Source organism: Nyctibius grandis, chromosome 29 (assembly GCF_013368605.1).
Source record: "Nyctibius grandis isolate bNycGra1 chromosome 29, bNycGra1.pri, whole genome shotgun sequence".
NCBI lineage: Eukaryota > Metazoa > Chordata > Aves > Nyctibiiformes > Nyctibiidae > Nyctibius > Nyctibius grandis.
In genome coordinates this window covers 3,714,560-3,731,897 of record NC_090686.1, presented here as the reverse complement: position 1 = coordinate 3,731,897, position 17,338 = coordinate 3,714,560, and the positions used below count along the sequence as shown (strand labels likewise).

Sequence of the window (17,338 nt, the reverse complement as noted above, 5' to 3'; positions counted from 1 at the left end):
GCAGTTAAGCACCAGATTACAAAGAGGCAGTAGCTGCAAGATCTTCCTAACCAAGCTTAATCGCCAGGTTCTACAGTAGAGCAGACTACAGATGTCACCAGCACTGCAGGACTTTTGACACAGCATTTTTCTAGCTACAGGTTCAGTCCCAGAGACTCTCAAGTCTTTGTCATCACAGAGCTTCGAGCTTTATTACTGTTTAACTAAGATAATTGTAAAGATCCAGTTAGTTTATACTAACCTACCACAAGGCTTAACAAGGACATGCCATGATTAGGCTACCTGTACTACCCCAAGACAACCCACTCAAGTGCAGATTCTACGAGGGTTTTGGCAACCACAGATAAGGCTCAGAAGTACATTCATGCTTCGTCAGCAGCTCTTAGAAAACAAACCAAAACACCCCCCCCCCTCAAAAAGCCCACACAACTCAGGCAAGCAGCTCCTCCCCACCGCTTAGTTCCACCAGAGCAGAAAGGCTTTGTTCTCCAGCAAACAGGCTGGACAAAAGGCAACCTGCCACAGACCCATGACCCGCTGTAACAGCACTCACCACCCCATTTTGCTTTCACACTCCGCAGAACCTGTCTTCTACATCTCTGTGTCACAATGACCAGGCACAAGCAAACCCTTGGGTTTTTTTTTTCCTGCTTAGGCAAAGCAGTACAAGAACCCATTAAATGTTAAGAAACTCTAGATTTCTATGGCAGCCCACTGCAAACCAGCAACATCTGATCAGAGTTCACCTGATGTGACACAGCAGCTATGACCAGCACCATTTTCTAGGATATCAGATTTCCTGAAACCACCTGATCAGGTAATACACCTGCTTTTACAGTTTCAAACACTGCCAGGTAGGACTCTCACTGGGAACTGAGGAGTTCTCACCGCTCTTCTGCGAGTCTCACCTATGTGCTATAGCCTGCTGGAAGCCACCAGCTTCAGTTGTTCCTGGGAGACCACAACCTTCACGGGCACTATCGCATGCCTGTGTCACGTTTAACAGCCTTGCTTCCAAAATAACTGAAAATGTTAACGTGATTCTTAACTGGTTTATTATAACACAGATCTAGAAGGCAAGTGATAGTGCCAATGGTCCTTCTCCTCTCTCTAAACAGACCTTCACACACAATTATCCCAACATCACAAGCAATTTTTCCACTGCCACAGCATACATAGCCTACAAAAACCACTCTGGTACTTGGAAGTAAGGTAAGCCTTTAGTCTGTGTGCGAATACACCAACATGAACTGCCTCCAGTACACTCTCCCTGGTCATAACTGGACAGATGCCCTAGGATCTGCCAGAGCTCCTGCAGGCAGCCACCAGCCCAGGAGGTACTACAGCCAGAGCTGCTGGAACCTGCCTCGAGCACCAGCTGCTGAAGATGTGCCTTCTACAATTGTGCCTTACAGGGAAGCACCCATCACTCAAGAACTCCTGCCCTCATTTTTCTTGCACATCAAGACACCTTTATTCACATCTTGAATGGATATGCTTCAGGTACACCGATGAAAAGGGAGCAGAGTGTGACTTAGTAACTGTTTACTAACCCTTAATCAATCAAAATAGTAGAACAAATGTATGGGAATGGTAAGTGCCTGTAAGACCAGATGTTTTAAATGGTAGTTTTTAGTGTAACCACACCTGTGAAGGCTGAAGTACTGCTAACAAACCATGAAACTACTCCAGATTTGGAACTCGCTGTACCTTCAACAGCTTTTGTGCCTGCTTCAACAATTGCTGAATAAATGCTTTAACTGCATGAGCTATGCTGCAACAAGCCCGCTCCTGAGACCACGCAATCCATTCACGTGAACACATGCAGACACTGCAGACTTCATGTATCTACAGGCTGATGCTGCTGGATGGAAACTTTAACGTAAGACAGTACAAAAGAAAAGTCCAAACTAAACTTTTTACACCTCCACATACCCCTTTTTAATATGTTATTTTGCACTGTGTACATGAAAACCAAAAATAAACAAAAGGAACTTTAGCCAAACTCCCCTTCCTCCTCCAGCTTTATTGATAGTTTAAAATTACATTTTCTATGTTCTAGGACTTCAATTGCTTTTACCATCTTACTTTAAAAACTGATTACAAGCAAATGAAACTCAGTTGTCTAAGTGATATAGTATACAAAAATAACATCTTGATTTCTGTGAAAATGCATTTATTTGCAACTCCTGAATAGCTCCAAATTGTATATGCTATGAGCACTGATGTCTGGGTTTCAGATTTACTTTGAAATATTTATTCAAAAGCTTCCCATTACGTTCTGTATCTCCAACATGAACATTCATTGCCTGAATTACTGTTACTTTTAAGTTTATTCCTGATTTCTCTCTCTCTCTCTCTCTCATGGCCATTAACAGGCATGTACATCTTGTTTGTTTACTCCCACTCAGCTATATGCTCTAGGTAGGGCCTGATACAGGTATTACTTGGTGTTAACAGCTACTGAGGTCAGACAATCCAAGGCCATTGTAATAAAATTAAAGTTATGAGGAAGTTTAGACACTTCCAGAATTTCTTTTCCTCCTGCATAGGATCACTTCCATGTAACCCAGAGAGGGTTTGCTGGTCTGACTCAACTCTTCCCACTCATCAATCCCTATTCACCAGTGGCACGGAAAGGGGGTTCTTTAACAAAGCATTATACATAACACCTCTACCAAACTAAACATAAACATTTTTTGTAGTTAAATGCAGAAAGTTGATTTTTCCACCCCTTTCCTCCTTTTACACGGCAAGTAAAGCTCACTGGCCTGGGAGTAGCCTCTATCTGCCAACCTTTGGCCAGTGAAGAGGATTCAGAGAAAAATAATACAACCATCAATCAGAAAAAGGAGGGGCGACAAAGGAAAATAATTAGGCTGTAGCTTCAATTGTGCATTCCCGTGCAAGGTGCCCTGACTCGCCGCAGCGATAGCAGTTGACTTCGCTGGTCTTGCTGCAGTTGATGGCTACATGGCCAGTTTCACCACACCTGAAAAAAGCAAATGATTTCATCAAAACCATCCAGCAGAGTTACTCAGAAAAGCAATCCTATTCTGTCCAGTACATTATCAAATTTCATGCAACACTACTTCCGCATTCAAAACTTCTGCTTCAGTGTTCCAGAATTCTTTGACATGAGGCAAGCTTGTGTCTTCACCAGACCCAAAAACTGTTCCTCAACTGATCAACTCACATTAATCACCACATATGCCAAAACCACCGTACATCAAATACAGAAGGGTTTGGCATTTTTGTTTGGTTGGTTTTTTTACTGTGTGTCAGGTTTTGTCTGCTCCGATGCTCCTGTCTGCAGTTTAGCCTTGTTTTGAGAGTCATTAGTTTTAACTCAAATGCACCATGTTCTCTCTCCATCCTTCACAGGAGGGAATCTTGGTGGGGGTGAAGAACACTGCACTCAGGAACACACTGTTTCTGGTATAGGCCTGCTTTCAAAAACCAGACAGCATTTTGAAGCTGACACTTCAAACTGGTTTAACATCTGTTTCTATGTGCGGCTCCTACAACCAAGACATCTTGAGCATATTCCTGCTAGGGCTGGCTGTGCCAGTCAGCTGATCTGTACAGCTGGAGTTTGTTAGTTCCAGCATAAGACATACGGTACCCAACTCTAGTGGCAGTTTGTGCTATAGGCAAGTACTTCCTCACACCTTCTGCAAAAAAATACAGCCCTTCTTCCTGTACAGATTTAAATATCTGCATTGTTCTGGCCACCTAGAGATGTGCATAATTGAATCTATTACTTGACTTCGCTAACAGGTGTTTAAGTCTTAGTTTTGCATAGTAGCAGATAACTGTTTAAAGAAACAAGCTACCTGGTCAAAGTTTAAGCTTCATTTCGTAACCAAAATTAGATACAGAACGCATCTATCCCTTAAGGTACATTTTGCAGTTGTCTCTTGTCAGTTCTTACCTATAGCATTTCACTTTAGTGCAGTCTTTTTGAATGTGTCCAAACTCTCCGCAAGAGTAGCACTTCTGCTCATCTGCGTGGTCACATTCACGAGCCAGGTGGCCAGGTTTGCCACAGTTGTAGCAGCACTGCTCTCTCTCCCTCTTCGGCTCCTTGCAGTCCTTCGCAATATGGCCACCTCTACCGCAGTTATAGCAGGCTTCCACAATAAGAAAAACATACCAGACAAGACTATAAAACCTTGGTAGAGTGAGATGTAGCACGCTTATACTGAGGACGTGTACAGCTTGTTTGCAGTGAATTACGATCAGTGTACTGTATCCTTCTCTTCAACCACAGACCTGTGTCCATGTGATTGAAGAGATAGAATATTTAGTGATACTTACCATCCTCCTGAAGATCACAGTCCTTGGCAAGGTGGCCAGACTCACCACAGCGGTAACAGATGTCCGGGAGAGATGAAGACATGAACTGGAAGCCTGCTTGAAATAGGTTACAGGAGAAAGAAGGCTTAAGGATGAAGTTCAGAATATTCTTAAGAGTTAATCAAGCACACTGCCAGATGAACTGACAAGTTAACTTCATTCTGAGGCCCCTGACAGAATTCTTATGCAGAGGTAAGAACCAGCAAAATTTATTCCCAATCTGTGTCCTAACTTCTTCAGTTCAGACTAACAAAGCCAGTTTTACACGCTATTCAGAAGTCAGCTAGAGATCTTACTGGACAAACACCGAAAACCACAGCAGTCAATCACCTCTGCCACGGCTTCTCATCCCACGACCACGGCCAATCCCAGTAGGGCACTCCCGAGCCCAGTGGCCAGTACGTCCACACTTGAAGCACTCGTTGCTGCTCATGGCTGCAGATCACCACCTGCATGAGGAAGACAGACGTTTTTAGAACACCTTCCCCTCCTCCAACCAAAGGCCACATTAAAATAAGAGATTTGGAGGTTTCCCATCCTCCCAGCACAGGTGATGAAAACCAAGCAGGACTTCTGGCTAACGCAATACTTTCTTGTAGAAAATCCAAACATGACTACTAAAAACACTGTAGGAGGTAAAAGTTTGTCTCTGCTTTGCTTGGAATAAGGCAGCTTTGCACAGCCAAAGAAACAGTGTACTAGGTAACTTTTCCTCTGATTAGTTTTTGTAGCCAGCCTTTGCTTCAAAAACTTACAAAATGCTTCAGAGTGGGGAAAAAAGAAGTAGGCCCCTTCCACTATTGTCCTGCCAGCCTTAGTGTGTTTCTCTCTTTTCAGTAACGCACCTTCTTCCTTATTCCTCAAGAGTTAAACTCAAAAGCCAGCTACTTATCTCTACAAATTATTTCTTCCTGGTAGTTGTTACACTTTCTCCTGGAAGCACCTGGCTGGCAGCTACTACATTTATTGACGAACCAAGCTTCATTCTAGAAGCTAATTGTAAGAGTATTAAACTTCATAAATTGTAGAAGTATTAAATTAGGCAGTATTAAACCTAAAGCCTTAAAAAGCACATTAGCTTAACATTTGAAGGCTCAAGTTCTTTTATGACCTCCATCGCAGTTAAACTCTGAGAAACAAGAATTACAACTTCGATATATTAACGTACAGCCCAGGATACATACTTCACTCCCAGGTTTATACGAAAAAAAATGTTTAAGACATCTGGCTTCCCTACCAGACACCAGACACTTGCCAGATATCTAAAAGGCTAACTTGGAAAACATCCTCAGAATGCTAGGGAAACATCAGACAGGCATGCCTGTCCGAGACAGCACGAACCGCTTCTTTTGCCCATATTGGGGAACTGAGGTATGCGTTTCATTGAGCAGGAGAGGCAGTCTGCCGCACGCCACGGGGGCAGCGGTTAGGACGGGGTAGGTTAAACAGACTGCGGTCACAGCACCATAACTCCCCATAGCTGTAAAACAGGTATGCAAGACTTGAGAACTAGGAATAAAAGAACAAGGAAGTTAAACATTTAAATGGGGAGTCTTTTTTGAAGTTTGCCTGAAGACATGTTTGAAGTACACTAGTCTAAAAATACACATGTCAAGCTTTGTTTTAATAAAGTCTCCTTTTGTTTAAATACTTCACATGCTCTCTCCCAATTCATTATTCTTAACCCAACAGAAGCAGAATCACTATCTGGTATGTTTGGTCAGTTTACCTCATCCCCCATAAAGACAATCCTCCTGTAACCCTACAACTTACTCATGTTACAGAATGCTTCCTTCCCCCCCAAACCGTCCAGGATCCCAGATTACCAGGAACGTTTGAGTTGTGTCTTGAAGAAAGCCACTACAGAAGCAGCAAGACCACATGACCTCAAGAAGGAACCAGAATTAGCATCCTGACATTTAGCTCTTAAATGAAGAGCATATACCTAAACATGAATTTTTATTTAGAGTTATTTTTAAAATACTCAAATGTTGAACAAATCTGCTGTGGCTTTTAGCCACTCCTCCCTCAAAACAGTTCCTTTCCCTCTAATCATTTTCAGCAGAGAAGGGACCTACCATCCATCCTTCCAACCACAGCAGAAGCCCAAAAACTTAAAGTACAAGAGATATAAACTTTAGTATGCTACTTCTGTAATCCTGCATCTACCTTCCAGCTAGACCAGATGATGGTATTTGCTCTTAAAAATGAAGTTCTGCAATGAAAAGATGCAACAAGATCTTCAACAGATGTAAACAAGAAGAAAACAACTGGTTGCTGAGCGCTTAAGAGATACTCTTTGATTTTACACATATCCCAGTTTGCTCTGCTTCATCTCAGTGTTCAAGATTTCAAGCTATCTTGTTAGGACACCCAAGGGTGAGGAGCCGTCTACTATGGTGGCAGCAGCTGGCACACAGTGTGCCATTGTTTATGCCTGTTTTCATAGCAACCATGTTGACACTGCAGAACAGGAAAAACACAAGCAAAGCCAACTGCAGGAGCTGGGCTCACGCACAATAGCTGATGCTGCTTTTAATTTCAAGAGGGACAAGATGGGGTCTCTGAATTATATACAAAGATATATTCTTCACTCAACTTGCAACTCTTTTAAAAGATGTCTCCACGTTAAAATATTATAGAACAGCAACATAACACCTGTTAAAAAAGAGCAAAATAGTACGCCAACAGCTAACAGAACTGCAGTACATCTTTACAGATACTAACAACCACCAGACTTTCATTCAACCCATGCATTTGGGACTACAGGATGATTGACTATTGCCAGCAGTTACCCACATGAAGAACCTACCATAACCAGTAAGGTTAACGCATGGCAAAGACTAATGTTTAGCATGTGAGCTAGACCTGCTTTAGATACACAGTGGAAAAGTTTTTATAGTAAGATTAATCTGTCAGCCCGTATCTAGTCTGTCAATCTGCCAGTCAGGGTCTGCACGGCAGACAAAAGCTCACTGCTCCAAAGGAATCTGAAAAGAGAAGTTTTACATCTGATTCAAAATTACTTCCTTTTTAAATGCTCCTTCCAGAGGAAAAACTGAAGTTTCTTTTCCTCTGGTATGTAACAAATGGGCAAAGTGAGATTATGCAATCTGAGTAAGAAACAGAGTCAAACAACAGTCTCTGCACAACTATCCTTCAAGGCTATTTGACAAATTCATTTAAATACCTGTATCTTCAGAGGCCCCTTTTTCCCCTGAACTCAAGAGATATTTGAAGGTTACAGCTGCCAGAGAAGTATTACAAAGCACACTGCTCCACCTTCAGATACCTTAAGTATATGGAAGTACCAAAGAGTTTGCCTGGAATTCTTCACCAGTATTTTAATGTTTAACTTCTGCATTCTTCCTGTAAAGGATCTGAAACTGAATACAAGCTCACCAGCTGGAGGTGGATGCAGCTGACACTAGTTTTACTTGCCCCACATTCCAAGCTGCCTTACACAGGACAAAATTGCCCACCACTGTAAACTGTCTTAACAGCCAATATAAGGATTTAGTTTTCAGATAAAGCCAACAGCCACCTTTAAGGAGCAATACCCAGAAAAGGCTGGTTCAGAAGACAAGTCCTTAAATGGACAGCCTCCAAACAGTTTGGACACCATCACATTTTTCAGTTACTTCCAACAGAAAAAAAAAAAAATGAATACAGTGAAAACCACCCAAGTTCAGATTCTTCTCTGTTAGTCAATACTCCTCCATTTTGCCACCACAGGCAAGTTTCCAGCAGTTCCTTTTATCTATCAAGGCCACCTTAAGTAAGCCTTCTGCAAGAAGGGTACTTGTGTACGTCTTCTCAGAAAGTTTTCACTCAGTCTCATCTATCAGTGTTTTCCACAGCCCAAGTGTGTTATACAAAGCAGCTCCCCCCTGCTTTACATCCCAAAACTAGATTTTTACCTTCTGCAAAACATACTCAGCCACTGCCTCATAGACTAGATTCCAAAACTTGTGAAAAAACACAAGTCTCATTGCCTCAAACCTTACCTTTCTACTAAAGAGAGAAGGTAGTCATTTACCTGAACTCGTACAGAGCTCCCTAACCGTAGTCTGAAGCTGAAGTCACCTTGCAGCTATTCAGCAAAACATTATTAAGAATGAACGTTAGACTTTGCTCTGTATGATCGCCCTACTGCTAAAGATCATGGGCTGAGAACAGCTCAAAGATCCAAGGGAGAGGTGCCACCACAGTGATTTCCTAGGTCAGATTTGAAGCTTTTGAGTGCAACTGTAGCACCAAACTTTAAAGTTGCAGTTTCTTTGTGACTCTTCTAGTGATACAAGTAACTTTTATGTTTCTTGTCTCAGGCTTAGAAGAGGAAGAGCATGTCCTTCTGTGGCTTTGCACATTCTAAACTTTCAAATGGCAGAGTTGCTGTTAATCTCCAGTCTTCACGCACAAGATTCAACAACATCCAAGTCTGTTTTAGTAGCCCGTCTAGACCTGATGATGGAAAGAACTACCACTAAGCTCCACTGTAATGCTCCTTACTCTATGGCTTTTAATCTAGATGCCCTCTTGAGGAAGTAAGGTTGTTTTAACAAACAGAAGTAAAACTAACTTGGGCTCCTCATAGTAGAAAGGAAGCTGAACTTCACCTCTAAGATTACTCACGGTTCTTCTGCATACTAGCAGTTTGATTCTTCTGGATATTTGCAGTTCCTTAGAATTCAAGAGCCCAATATAACAGGGGCAATTATATCCATTTTACTTACCAGGTGCTTCTTTTGATCTGCAAGTATCACTTCCATTTGATATTAATGGGACTTCACTACTTCAATCAAAGGACAGACTAGATAAAAACCGTTGCTAAAGCCAGCATACAGAAGAGCTCTTTGGCAAGTCAGCTGTATCAAAGCTGCCAACGTTGAGAAATCAGCAGTTTCTTTCCAGGCTGGTGGTGACCAACCTACAATACCACGCCTGAATTTGACAAGCCAGCCCAGAGCCAGCCTGAACATGGCAAAACCCCTATGTAACAGGAAGCACAGCTTTGCTTTCCTGTAAGATAAAGAAATGGAAAGGCAGAAAGGACGGCCGAGAGAAGTGCTAGCCTTTAGGTTCAAAAGAGAAGTCTAAATATTACTCATTTAAAGAGAAATGCTACCCGTGATGAGTTTTTATTTCCCAAGAAGTATGTTTTGAGAATTCCTGAACACAGGACTGTCACCAAAGCTACTCAGTATTCAGCTGGTTTAATTTTCACATCTGTAACCTGAAAACATGCTACAGAGAGAGTTAGTGATGCTCCCATCTCCTGCTTTTCTCCTCACTAGAATTAGTATTCTGACAAAATTAAGTATTCTGATGACCACGTAACAACACCCCAATTCTGAAAGAAGCAGTCTGAAACTTCAAGAAAACCTGCAGAAGTGGAAGGCCAAGCCCTACGCTCTGTTCGGGTCCCCTCAATACATTCCACAGGCAAGCTGATCCAAGAATGATGAACATTAACTAAAACTCAAGAACTTGGATCCCTACTGAGGGGCCAGAAGCCAGGTCAAAAAGACACCATGACTTCAATTAGACTAGTAGTTCTTGGGCAGCTTTGTTGACACAAATGAGAACAAGAGCAAAAGTTCATCAAAAAAGTGACTCTGCAGCACTTTCTGCCTATCCATACTAGTTACTATAGAGTGGGACAAGCTACAGATTATCTACCAAATATGCATATTCTACAATCTTCCTCTTATTTTTTATTGCTATCTGTACAGAGTTTGAAACTTAAAAAGGGAATAACATCAGCAATATGCACACTTTTTAACATAAAATTCAGTCCAGACATTAACAAAGCCAGTTTAAAAAAATGGTAGGTTAAGCCTGTAACTCACAAGGCTCTTGCACAGCCCTGGTAAACTCATTTATCCTCTTCACTCTGAATACAGATGCAGAACTGCTTCTCTAGGCAAGTTTATGTTGAGGAAGAAAACACGGACTATGCAGCCCTAATGCTGAGTGGCAACGGGATCTTATTAAGTGCTGAAATGAAAACAAACCCCACTATTAAGTTTAATAACTCCTTATGACAATTCTGGATACTAAATGAGTAACGGGTTACTTGAGAACTACGTCTGACAGGAACTTAAATAAAAGGCTGCTCCACTAGTCCGTGATCTGTAGATGTCACCGGCTATTTTTCCTATCCATTTATAGGTCACATTTGGATTTGGAGCAGGCCACCATCCATGCCTGTGGTCGGAGACAAATAGCTGCAACACCTCGACCCTCTCGTCTCCGGCAGCGCCTCACACGTGGGGAGCCACGTGGTGGGCCCGGGCCAGGCCCCGCCGCCAGGGCTCCGCCAGCCTCCCCGCTCAGGCACAGCGAAGAGGAGTTTAGCAGAGATCGTAAAAAAAAAAATTAAAGAAAGGAAAAGAAGAACAAACAGTTTTATTTCAGCCACCTTCCACCCCGCCCCCGCTCTCACAAGACCTTCTCCTCCCCGAACTTGCTGCAGGCGCTCACCCACGGGCAGTCAGCCGCACACCCCGACCCGCGCGTTAAGGCCGGACCCGGCCGCTCCCCCCTCCCCACACCGCCGGGCCGGCCACATGAAGCGCTACCCCCGGCTACCACACCGCCCTCCGCCCCCGCGCTGCAGCCCTAGCCAGCGGGACACGTCGCCACAGCCGCCGCCAGACCCCGGCCAACAGGCCGAACGCCCCGGGCTCGGCAGGAGACGGCTCCCGGGCAGCGCCCGGCCCGGCCGAGCGGAGCGGGATGACCCACCCCCGCCCCGGCGCCGCGGCCTCCCTTCCCCCAGAGCGGCGCAGGCTGCCTCAGCGCCTCCCGGAACCCGCCAGAGCCTGACTCACCCGCCGCCACCGCCCGCCCTCGCAGGGCCTGCGGCGCCCCACTCGCTCCCTCAGCGCTCCCCATCCACCTCCCCCCGCCTTCCCCCCCGACACCCGGGCCAGGGAATCGCGGCCCAGCCCTGGCGGGCCGGTCGGCGCCACTTTCCCGCGCACTAGGCCGGAGTGCGCCAGCGCCATCATCCCCCCGCGCTCCGCCTTCGCTGCCCACCCTGGGCCCCAGCGGCTCCCCTCGCCGCCGGGGCCGGCCCGGCGGTTACCTGCGGACTCCCGGCCCCGCTGCGGCAGTAGCCCGCCCGGACGACAGTAGGCCGCGCTCGCTCCGGCCCTACCCGCCTGCTCCCGCGTCCCTTCTGGCTGCGCCACACGCGGTTTGCACACGGCCCCACGCGCTCTCCCCCTCAGCTCACCCCGCCCCTCCCTACTACTCTGCGCACGGCTCACTGGAGTCCACCCGTTAGCCAATGGGCACAAACCGCTTTCCCGAGCGGCCAATCGGCGTTGCAGACGGGGGCACCCAACCATCGCAGTCGGGGGGTGGGAGGGGCCCGGTGGGCGGGGCTGCCGGCGCGCCTGGCTGCCTGCTGCGGGGCAGGGCCATGCCCGCGGCGGGGGGGCCGGGCTGCCCGGCGGCGGTTCGCGGGGCGCCGCGGGACAGCGCGGCTGCTGTCAGGCGCTGCGGCACCTCCCTGCCCTTCGCACCGTGACTCACCGCCCGGGCAGCTCCGGCCTCCTCCCTGCGCCCCGCTTCCCCCCCGTGCCGGGCGCTCCAGCCACAGGCGCAGCGCGGAGAGCTCCGCCGCCCGCCTGACGCGGAGGGGACGCCGGGCTGACCCGGCGGCGGCAGGGGAGGATGGCACCGCGGGGGCGGGAAGCGGCGTGTCGGAGCCGCGCTCTCTGCCCCCCCTTCCCCCAGTTACCGTCCCGCGGTGGCCGAGGCAGGCGGGACGGCTGCTGCGGTGCGTTTGCCGCCGGGCGACAAGCAGCTCAGCCCCACGCCAAACCAACCGGGACAGGGCGCCCCGCCACGGGCGGACCGGCGGGAGCGGCCCGGGAGCTGCCCGCCCGCCTCTGCGCCCCGTCCTGCGCTGCCCTGCCTGCTCCCGCGCATCCTCCTCCATCTTGGTCCGCTCGGCCCCGCACCCCCGCTCCGCTGCCCCGCCGTCGCTCCTCACGCCGAAGCGGACACCCCGCATGCCCGTGGGCTCGGGCTTGCCTCCCGGTAACCCGCCTGTCTCCGCAAGCCCCCGCGGTACTTGTATCGGACTGGTACTCCCCACCGGGCCGGGGCTTCCCGGGCCTCCTGCCCGCTCCCCGCGCTGCCCTGCCGCGGGCACGGCGCTAGGGCTGTGGGCACGACCCGGCGGTGCTGTGTGGGCTGCCGGGACACCCCCAGGCCGGGGGCAGCCGGGCAGGGGCCGGCGCTGCCCGCCGGGCTGCGCCCCGCCCGCGGCGGCCTGTCGGGGCGGCGCTGGGCCGGCGGGGCGGCCGCCATCTTGGCGGGCCGGCCTGGCTCCCGGCCTGCCGGTAGCACGAGGAAATGGTGGACACGGGGAGCGGCCCGGCCCGAGTGCGGGTGGTTGCGGAACAACCACCGGCTCGTACCGGGCTCCTACAACTTCCTCAGCGCTGATGAGGACACGAGTTAACAAGGCTTCTGATAGTTTCACGTATTACAGCCAAAAGACACAAGAGGGAGAATGTTTTTTGAATTAAATTACTGAACAAAATTTACTTTCTTAGCATCTGCCTTCCACAAATCTCGTAAATAATATTACTGCTTAGTTTAGTACTCAGCTATGATGATTTTTACATGAACCCTCTCCCTTTTGCCTAGGCACTTTGTAAATGAATTAGCAACTTAAGTATTGCACCAAAACTGCTGCTGTGTCAATGTCCTAGGAAGTACAATGCACCGGCAATACCCACAATTACTCCAATTTATTTGGTCGTCATCATTTTGTTCAAAATTCCACCATTTCAAGTTTGCTGAAATGTCTTTCCCTTCCTGTCCATCGGTTACAAGAGCGAAAAAGCTCCCCCAGGCCATGGGACTCGAGTAAAATGTCAGTGCAAGGCTGATGGTGGAGACGCTTTGGGTTGACCTTTCCTCAAGCTGTAAATCTAATATTATAGCACTATAGTTAGGTTTCTTTTATTAGAATATGAGTAACAATGTGTGTCTTTTCCTCCATGCTGTTAAGTGCAGTTCATTTAAGATGGACTTTACATCATTTGTTTTTATTTGTATTTTGCGTGCTGTATTTGTCTGTGTTGTGTGTTTTATAATATGCCCTATTTTCTACAGTACTAAACCAGGCTGATTGCATCAGCATCGAGGTTCAATAAGGGGACGAGCCTTTCAGGCCTATCTCTGCATGTTACGCTATCGTGTCTTACTAAAACTTTTGCCAACTCTCATTCTGGTATTTGTTTTACAGCAATATAAAAACATCAACATCGCCCACAAGCTTTGAACTCATAATATTTCTTCCCATTAATTACTTATTTCATCTATACTGTCATATTCCAGCATAATTTTCATGACTTCTGGTTGCTTTGGATACATTACAAACATGTTCATAAGTAGTTGTACTTTTATTTTTAACAACTACTCTTTTCAGGTGACAAAGGGAAGAAAAATAATGTGTGTTGCTAAGGAAGTGCTCAGAGCTTCTAAATCACAAGTGTGCCTACACTGCATTAAAAAAAAAACTACCAAACAACAGATCCGTGTCACTACAAAAGAATGCAGAGAGAAAATCATATATCCTCAATTTTTTCATCAAATCTTTACTTTTTTTAAAGTACTAGAGCCTGGCTTCTGTATGAGTCTTTGTAACAGGACTCAGGCATTTCAGACTGACAAAGCAATTGTAATAGAACTTTCTAACTTCTTCTTGTGTTTTGCTGGTTGTACTTCTGGTACCGTCCGTGAGGCTAGGAAATTCCAAGCTTAATCTTGGTGGCAATCTGTAGACTTGCTGTCATCAAAAGTTTTTGTGACTGATACAGCCAGTAAATTCCCCTGAACAAATCAAAAACTGTTTATTTGAAGGAACTTCAAATCATACCCTGGACTCTCCCTTAGTTGAAATGGAAATAGGGTGCAACTGTGAGTGAAAATGCATTACTTAAGAAGTGTTACTGCTGGTGACAAATCAATTATTCATCCTCTCTAAGTGTACTGCCTCAAATACAGTTCCAGTGTTCTTATAGGATATTTTTAGCTATGTTTCATTATAATGGATGAAATTTTCCCCCAGCAGATAATAACAGTATTCTAACAGCATTTGGTTTGTGTACTTACCTCAAGAATTAATTTGGCTTGTTGTATCTTAATAAAGCTTGCAATTCTTGTTTTGCAGGTTTCTCTTTGATACTTAGGCAAAGGATAGTCTTGCAGTTAACGAACAAAAGTGAGAGGCATGACTCCTGTTCCTGGCTCAGTTAGTACTTCCTACAGAAAACAAAGTAGACAGAAAACAAGGTAAAAGTGTGAAGTCTTTTAATTTATTATGCGCAAGGAAAAGACAATTTTATGTCAGTTCCAGACTTCTCAGTTGTGTTAGCTCTGCCCCAAAAACTCCAAGCCTGAAGAACAATTTATGAATAACAATGCTCAAAGCTCAAGTACAGTAATAGTTGAAGGTAATCTATTGTTTCAGCAATGTATCTTTCCTAATGCAGACAGTTCTTCGAAGTGTTGGATGAAGAGCCAAATCATTTTAAGACCCAGTAAACCAACAAATCACATTTTGCAACCAATGTTCTTGCATTGTTTTCCTCTGAGGAGTTGGACATGTGGGCAGAAAACTTTCAGTTGCTGGGCAATTGTCACTGCTTCTCAGCCACATATTTTTATTGTTAAAGTAAATCTTACTTCATTTTATATGTGGGATTTTTCAAAACCAAGGAGACCTAAAATAATAGCTATGGATCATAAGTATTCAAAAGAGAAACTGCTTTTGTAGTATGGTTTAGTTGAAAACAACTTGTCAGCAGCAGTTTCAGAACAAGTGGTAGCTGTTAACTGTTCCTTCCCCCATCCCCAACCATTCATTTCCCCTGACAGGAGGCCACGGCAGAGCAGGAATACACACCCATCTTTGCACAGTGCTGCCCCTGAAGGCTTTGCCGCAGCCTCTGCAGTAAATCTAATTCCAATGGTACAAGAATAACAAAGGGAGAAAGTATTTGTTTTTAAAGACTTGCAAGTGACGTTATCCCTCTAAGATCAATCGATCGCTCGTGACATTCTGTCTTATAGTGTCGCATAAGAGAAGCACATTTTACCTGGTTTAAGCCCAGTGGGTCAGCAACGTCCACCAAGATTACTTCTGCAAAAAGAGGATCATCTGTTGCTGAAAGAAACAGAGTGAGCCTTTAGTCAGCTCTGTGTATTTATTTCTTTAAGAAAGTCAGAGTCAACTGGCTGTTGAGAAGAGGCTGGATAAAACACCCACTGAAATCAGTTGGTGTATTGAGAAAGGAAAGACTGACTGGTTAATACTTGTCCATATAAATGACAGTTCAGGAAGCTTCAGTGGTGATCTTAAGAGACTTTTGAAATATAGAAGGCATAATCCCCTGGATGATGCAACGGAGAACAGGAAAGATCTGCCTGCTTCTTTTATAAAATATTCATATTTATATTCAAGCTTCATGGCTGAATTATTTCATGGGCTCATATATCCATTTTTTTGAAGAGTATGTCTATTCTAAATTAGCTACATATAGTCTTCTAGGGTAAAATTATTCTGGTTGAAGAGAAGCAGTCATACTGACTGATTCGAGATGCTTAGTTCATTTTGATTTATTATAATCAGCTGATGAGATTTCAAATAATTACTTATTTAATGTATATAATAATACAAGAATGATTAATTAGCTCATGACTGTTGCACAGATAGATACCCACATTTAGAGTCGGGCAAGAACAACTGCCTTTGCTAACTAAGAAGACCAGCTACACAATCATCCTATTTCTCTAAAGAGAATGGTCCATGGCCGGGCACAGACATGGCTGTACCACAGCTGAACATGGAGCTGGAGACCAGCACCCCCACAGTGTAGCTCAGGCAGTGTCTGACGGTCCACGGCTGAGATGGGCCCATGGGCCCCTGAGTTGGGGGTGGAAGCACCAGGAAAAGCTGATCAAAGCAATTAAAGTCTATTAGTACACTCGTGGCCCTAACATAATGAAATGTGATTAGTGACTCTGCTGCGTCTTTAAGATTTAATGTATTTTTAAGTGAGTTACTCCATTGATTTTTTGCAGATGATACAGATGACTTCATTAGCCAGACAGGTTTTCTAAGTATGCAATGAAGTTTATAAATTACATGAAGTCGGTTATTCAGAATGTCCTGTGGAAGAAAAAGCTAGAGCTTACACGGTTCAAAGGAGGGCAGAAGTCTTCAGGACTCAATTAGGGCAAATGCCTGCAGCAGCAGATTGGTGTCACATGAAAATGGGAAGATACAACCTGCACATGAAGGCACCATGATGTCATATCCAACATAACCAATGGCCAGTGTACCAGGCTGAGATACAGTGAGAAAATGTCTCAATAAAAAATTCTCTAAAGCATGTTCTTTGACATGAAAAAACACCCAAACCTCTTTTTGCTGTTCTTTTATTTTTAAAACAACCCATGGAATAACCTGTTGGCTCCCAACTGCTCAGTATACTTCAATATTTTGCACTATGGCCATCTTCAGGCTGTCATTTCCTTTTATCACACTGGCAATTGTACCATTGAGCCAGTCGTTACATCTGTTAAGCTGACTACAGTGTGAAAAGTTACACTAAAATTTGATGGTCTGTGTGACACTTCAAAGCACTATATAGTGCACGATGAGTCCTTGCTGAAGGACGGCTGTAAGACCACACACATAAAAAAGACTGAAGAAAGCTGATATAACCTGAAGTGTGAAGTAGCTTAGGCACTACACCATGATAATGATAGTAGATGTTTACGTGTATACAGTGTTGATGGAGTTCTGGTATCCCTCTAAAAAGGGATATCCAACTAAAGGGTCAGATTTTGCAGTGCTGCTGCTGCTATTTTTGTGCAGTGCCCTAAGGTTAAAACGTTACAATGCAAAGCCAAGGTCAAGAGGTCCAGTCCCCTGATTGTAGGA

General features: G+C 45.4%; 1 protein-coding gene and 1 long non-coding RNA gene across 5 annotated transcripts; one reads left to right on the top strand and one right to left on the bottom strand.

Moving 5' to 3' along the window:
• Window positions 1-1,916: 1,916 nt before the first annotated feature.
• On the bottom strand, window positions 1,917-11,592 carry CNBP (CCHC-type zinc finger nucleic acid binding protein). Of its 4 annotated transcripts, none has more exons than XM_068419857.1 (5): window positions 11,453-11,592; window positions 4,690-4,808; window positions 4,322-4,416; window positions 3,935-4,137; window positions 1,917-2,992 (listed from the first exon to the last, which is right to left on the bottom strand). In XM_068419857.1, the coding sequence occupies exons 2-5, from the start codon at window positions 4,790-4,792 to the stop codon at window positions 2,875-2,877; spliced, it is 519 nt and encodes a 172-aa protein (XP_068275958.1). In that variant the 5' UTR covers window positions 4,793-4,808; window positions 11,453-11,592; the 3' UTR covers window positions 1,917-2,874. The 4 variants fall into 4 exon arrangements, with proteins under 4 accessions (XP_068275958.1, XP_068275959.1, XP_068275960.1 ...); XM_068419858.1 differs by having other exon boundaries at window positions 3,935-4,133; window positions 4,321-4,416; window positions 11,453-11,590; XM_068419859.1 differs by having other exon boundaries at window positions 4,322-4,413; window positions 11,453-11,590.
• A 514-nt stretch (window positions 11,593-12,106) lies between these two features.
• LOC137674510 (uncharacterized) lies at window positions 12,107-16,806 on the top strand. The gene is made up of 4 exons (XR_011049822.1): window positions 12,107-12,414; window positions 14,561-14,682; window positions 15,463-15,570; window positions 16,474-16,806. It is a non-coding gene; the product is annotated as an uncharacterized lncRNA (long non-coding RNA).
• Window positions 16,807-17,338: the final 532 nt, after the last annotated feature.

Bases quoted from the DNA above. Each gene is read 5' to 3' on its own strand.
- CNBP (XM_068419857.1), bottom strand. From the start codon at position 4,792: ATGAGCAGCAACGAGTGCTTCAAGTGTGGACGTACTGGCCACTGGGCT. The intron at 4,138-4,321 runs GGTAAGTATCAC...TTTCTTATTGTG, and splicing joins ACTGTGATCTTCAGGAGGAT to GAAGCCTGCTATAACTGCGG. The intron at 2,993-3,934 runs GTAAGAACTGAC...TGCTTTTTTCAG, and splicing joins ACTAAAGTGAAATGCTATAG to GTGTGGTGAAACTGGCCATG.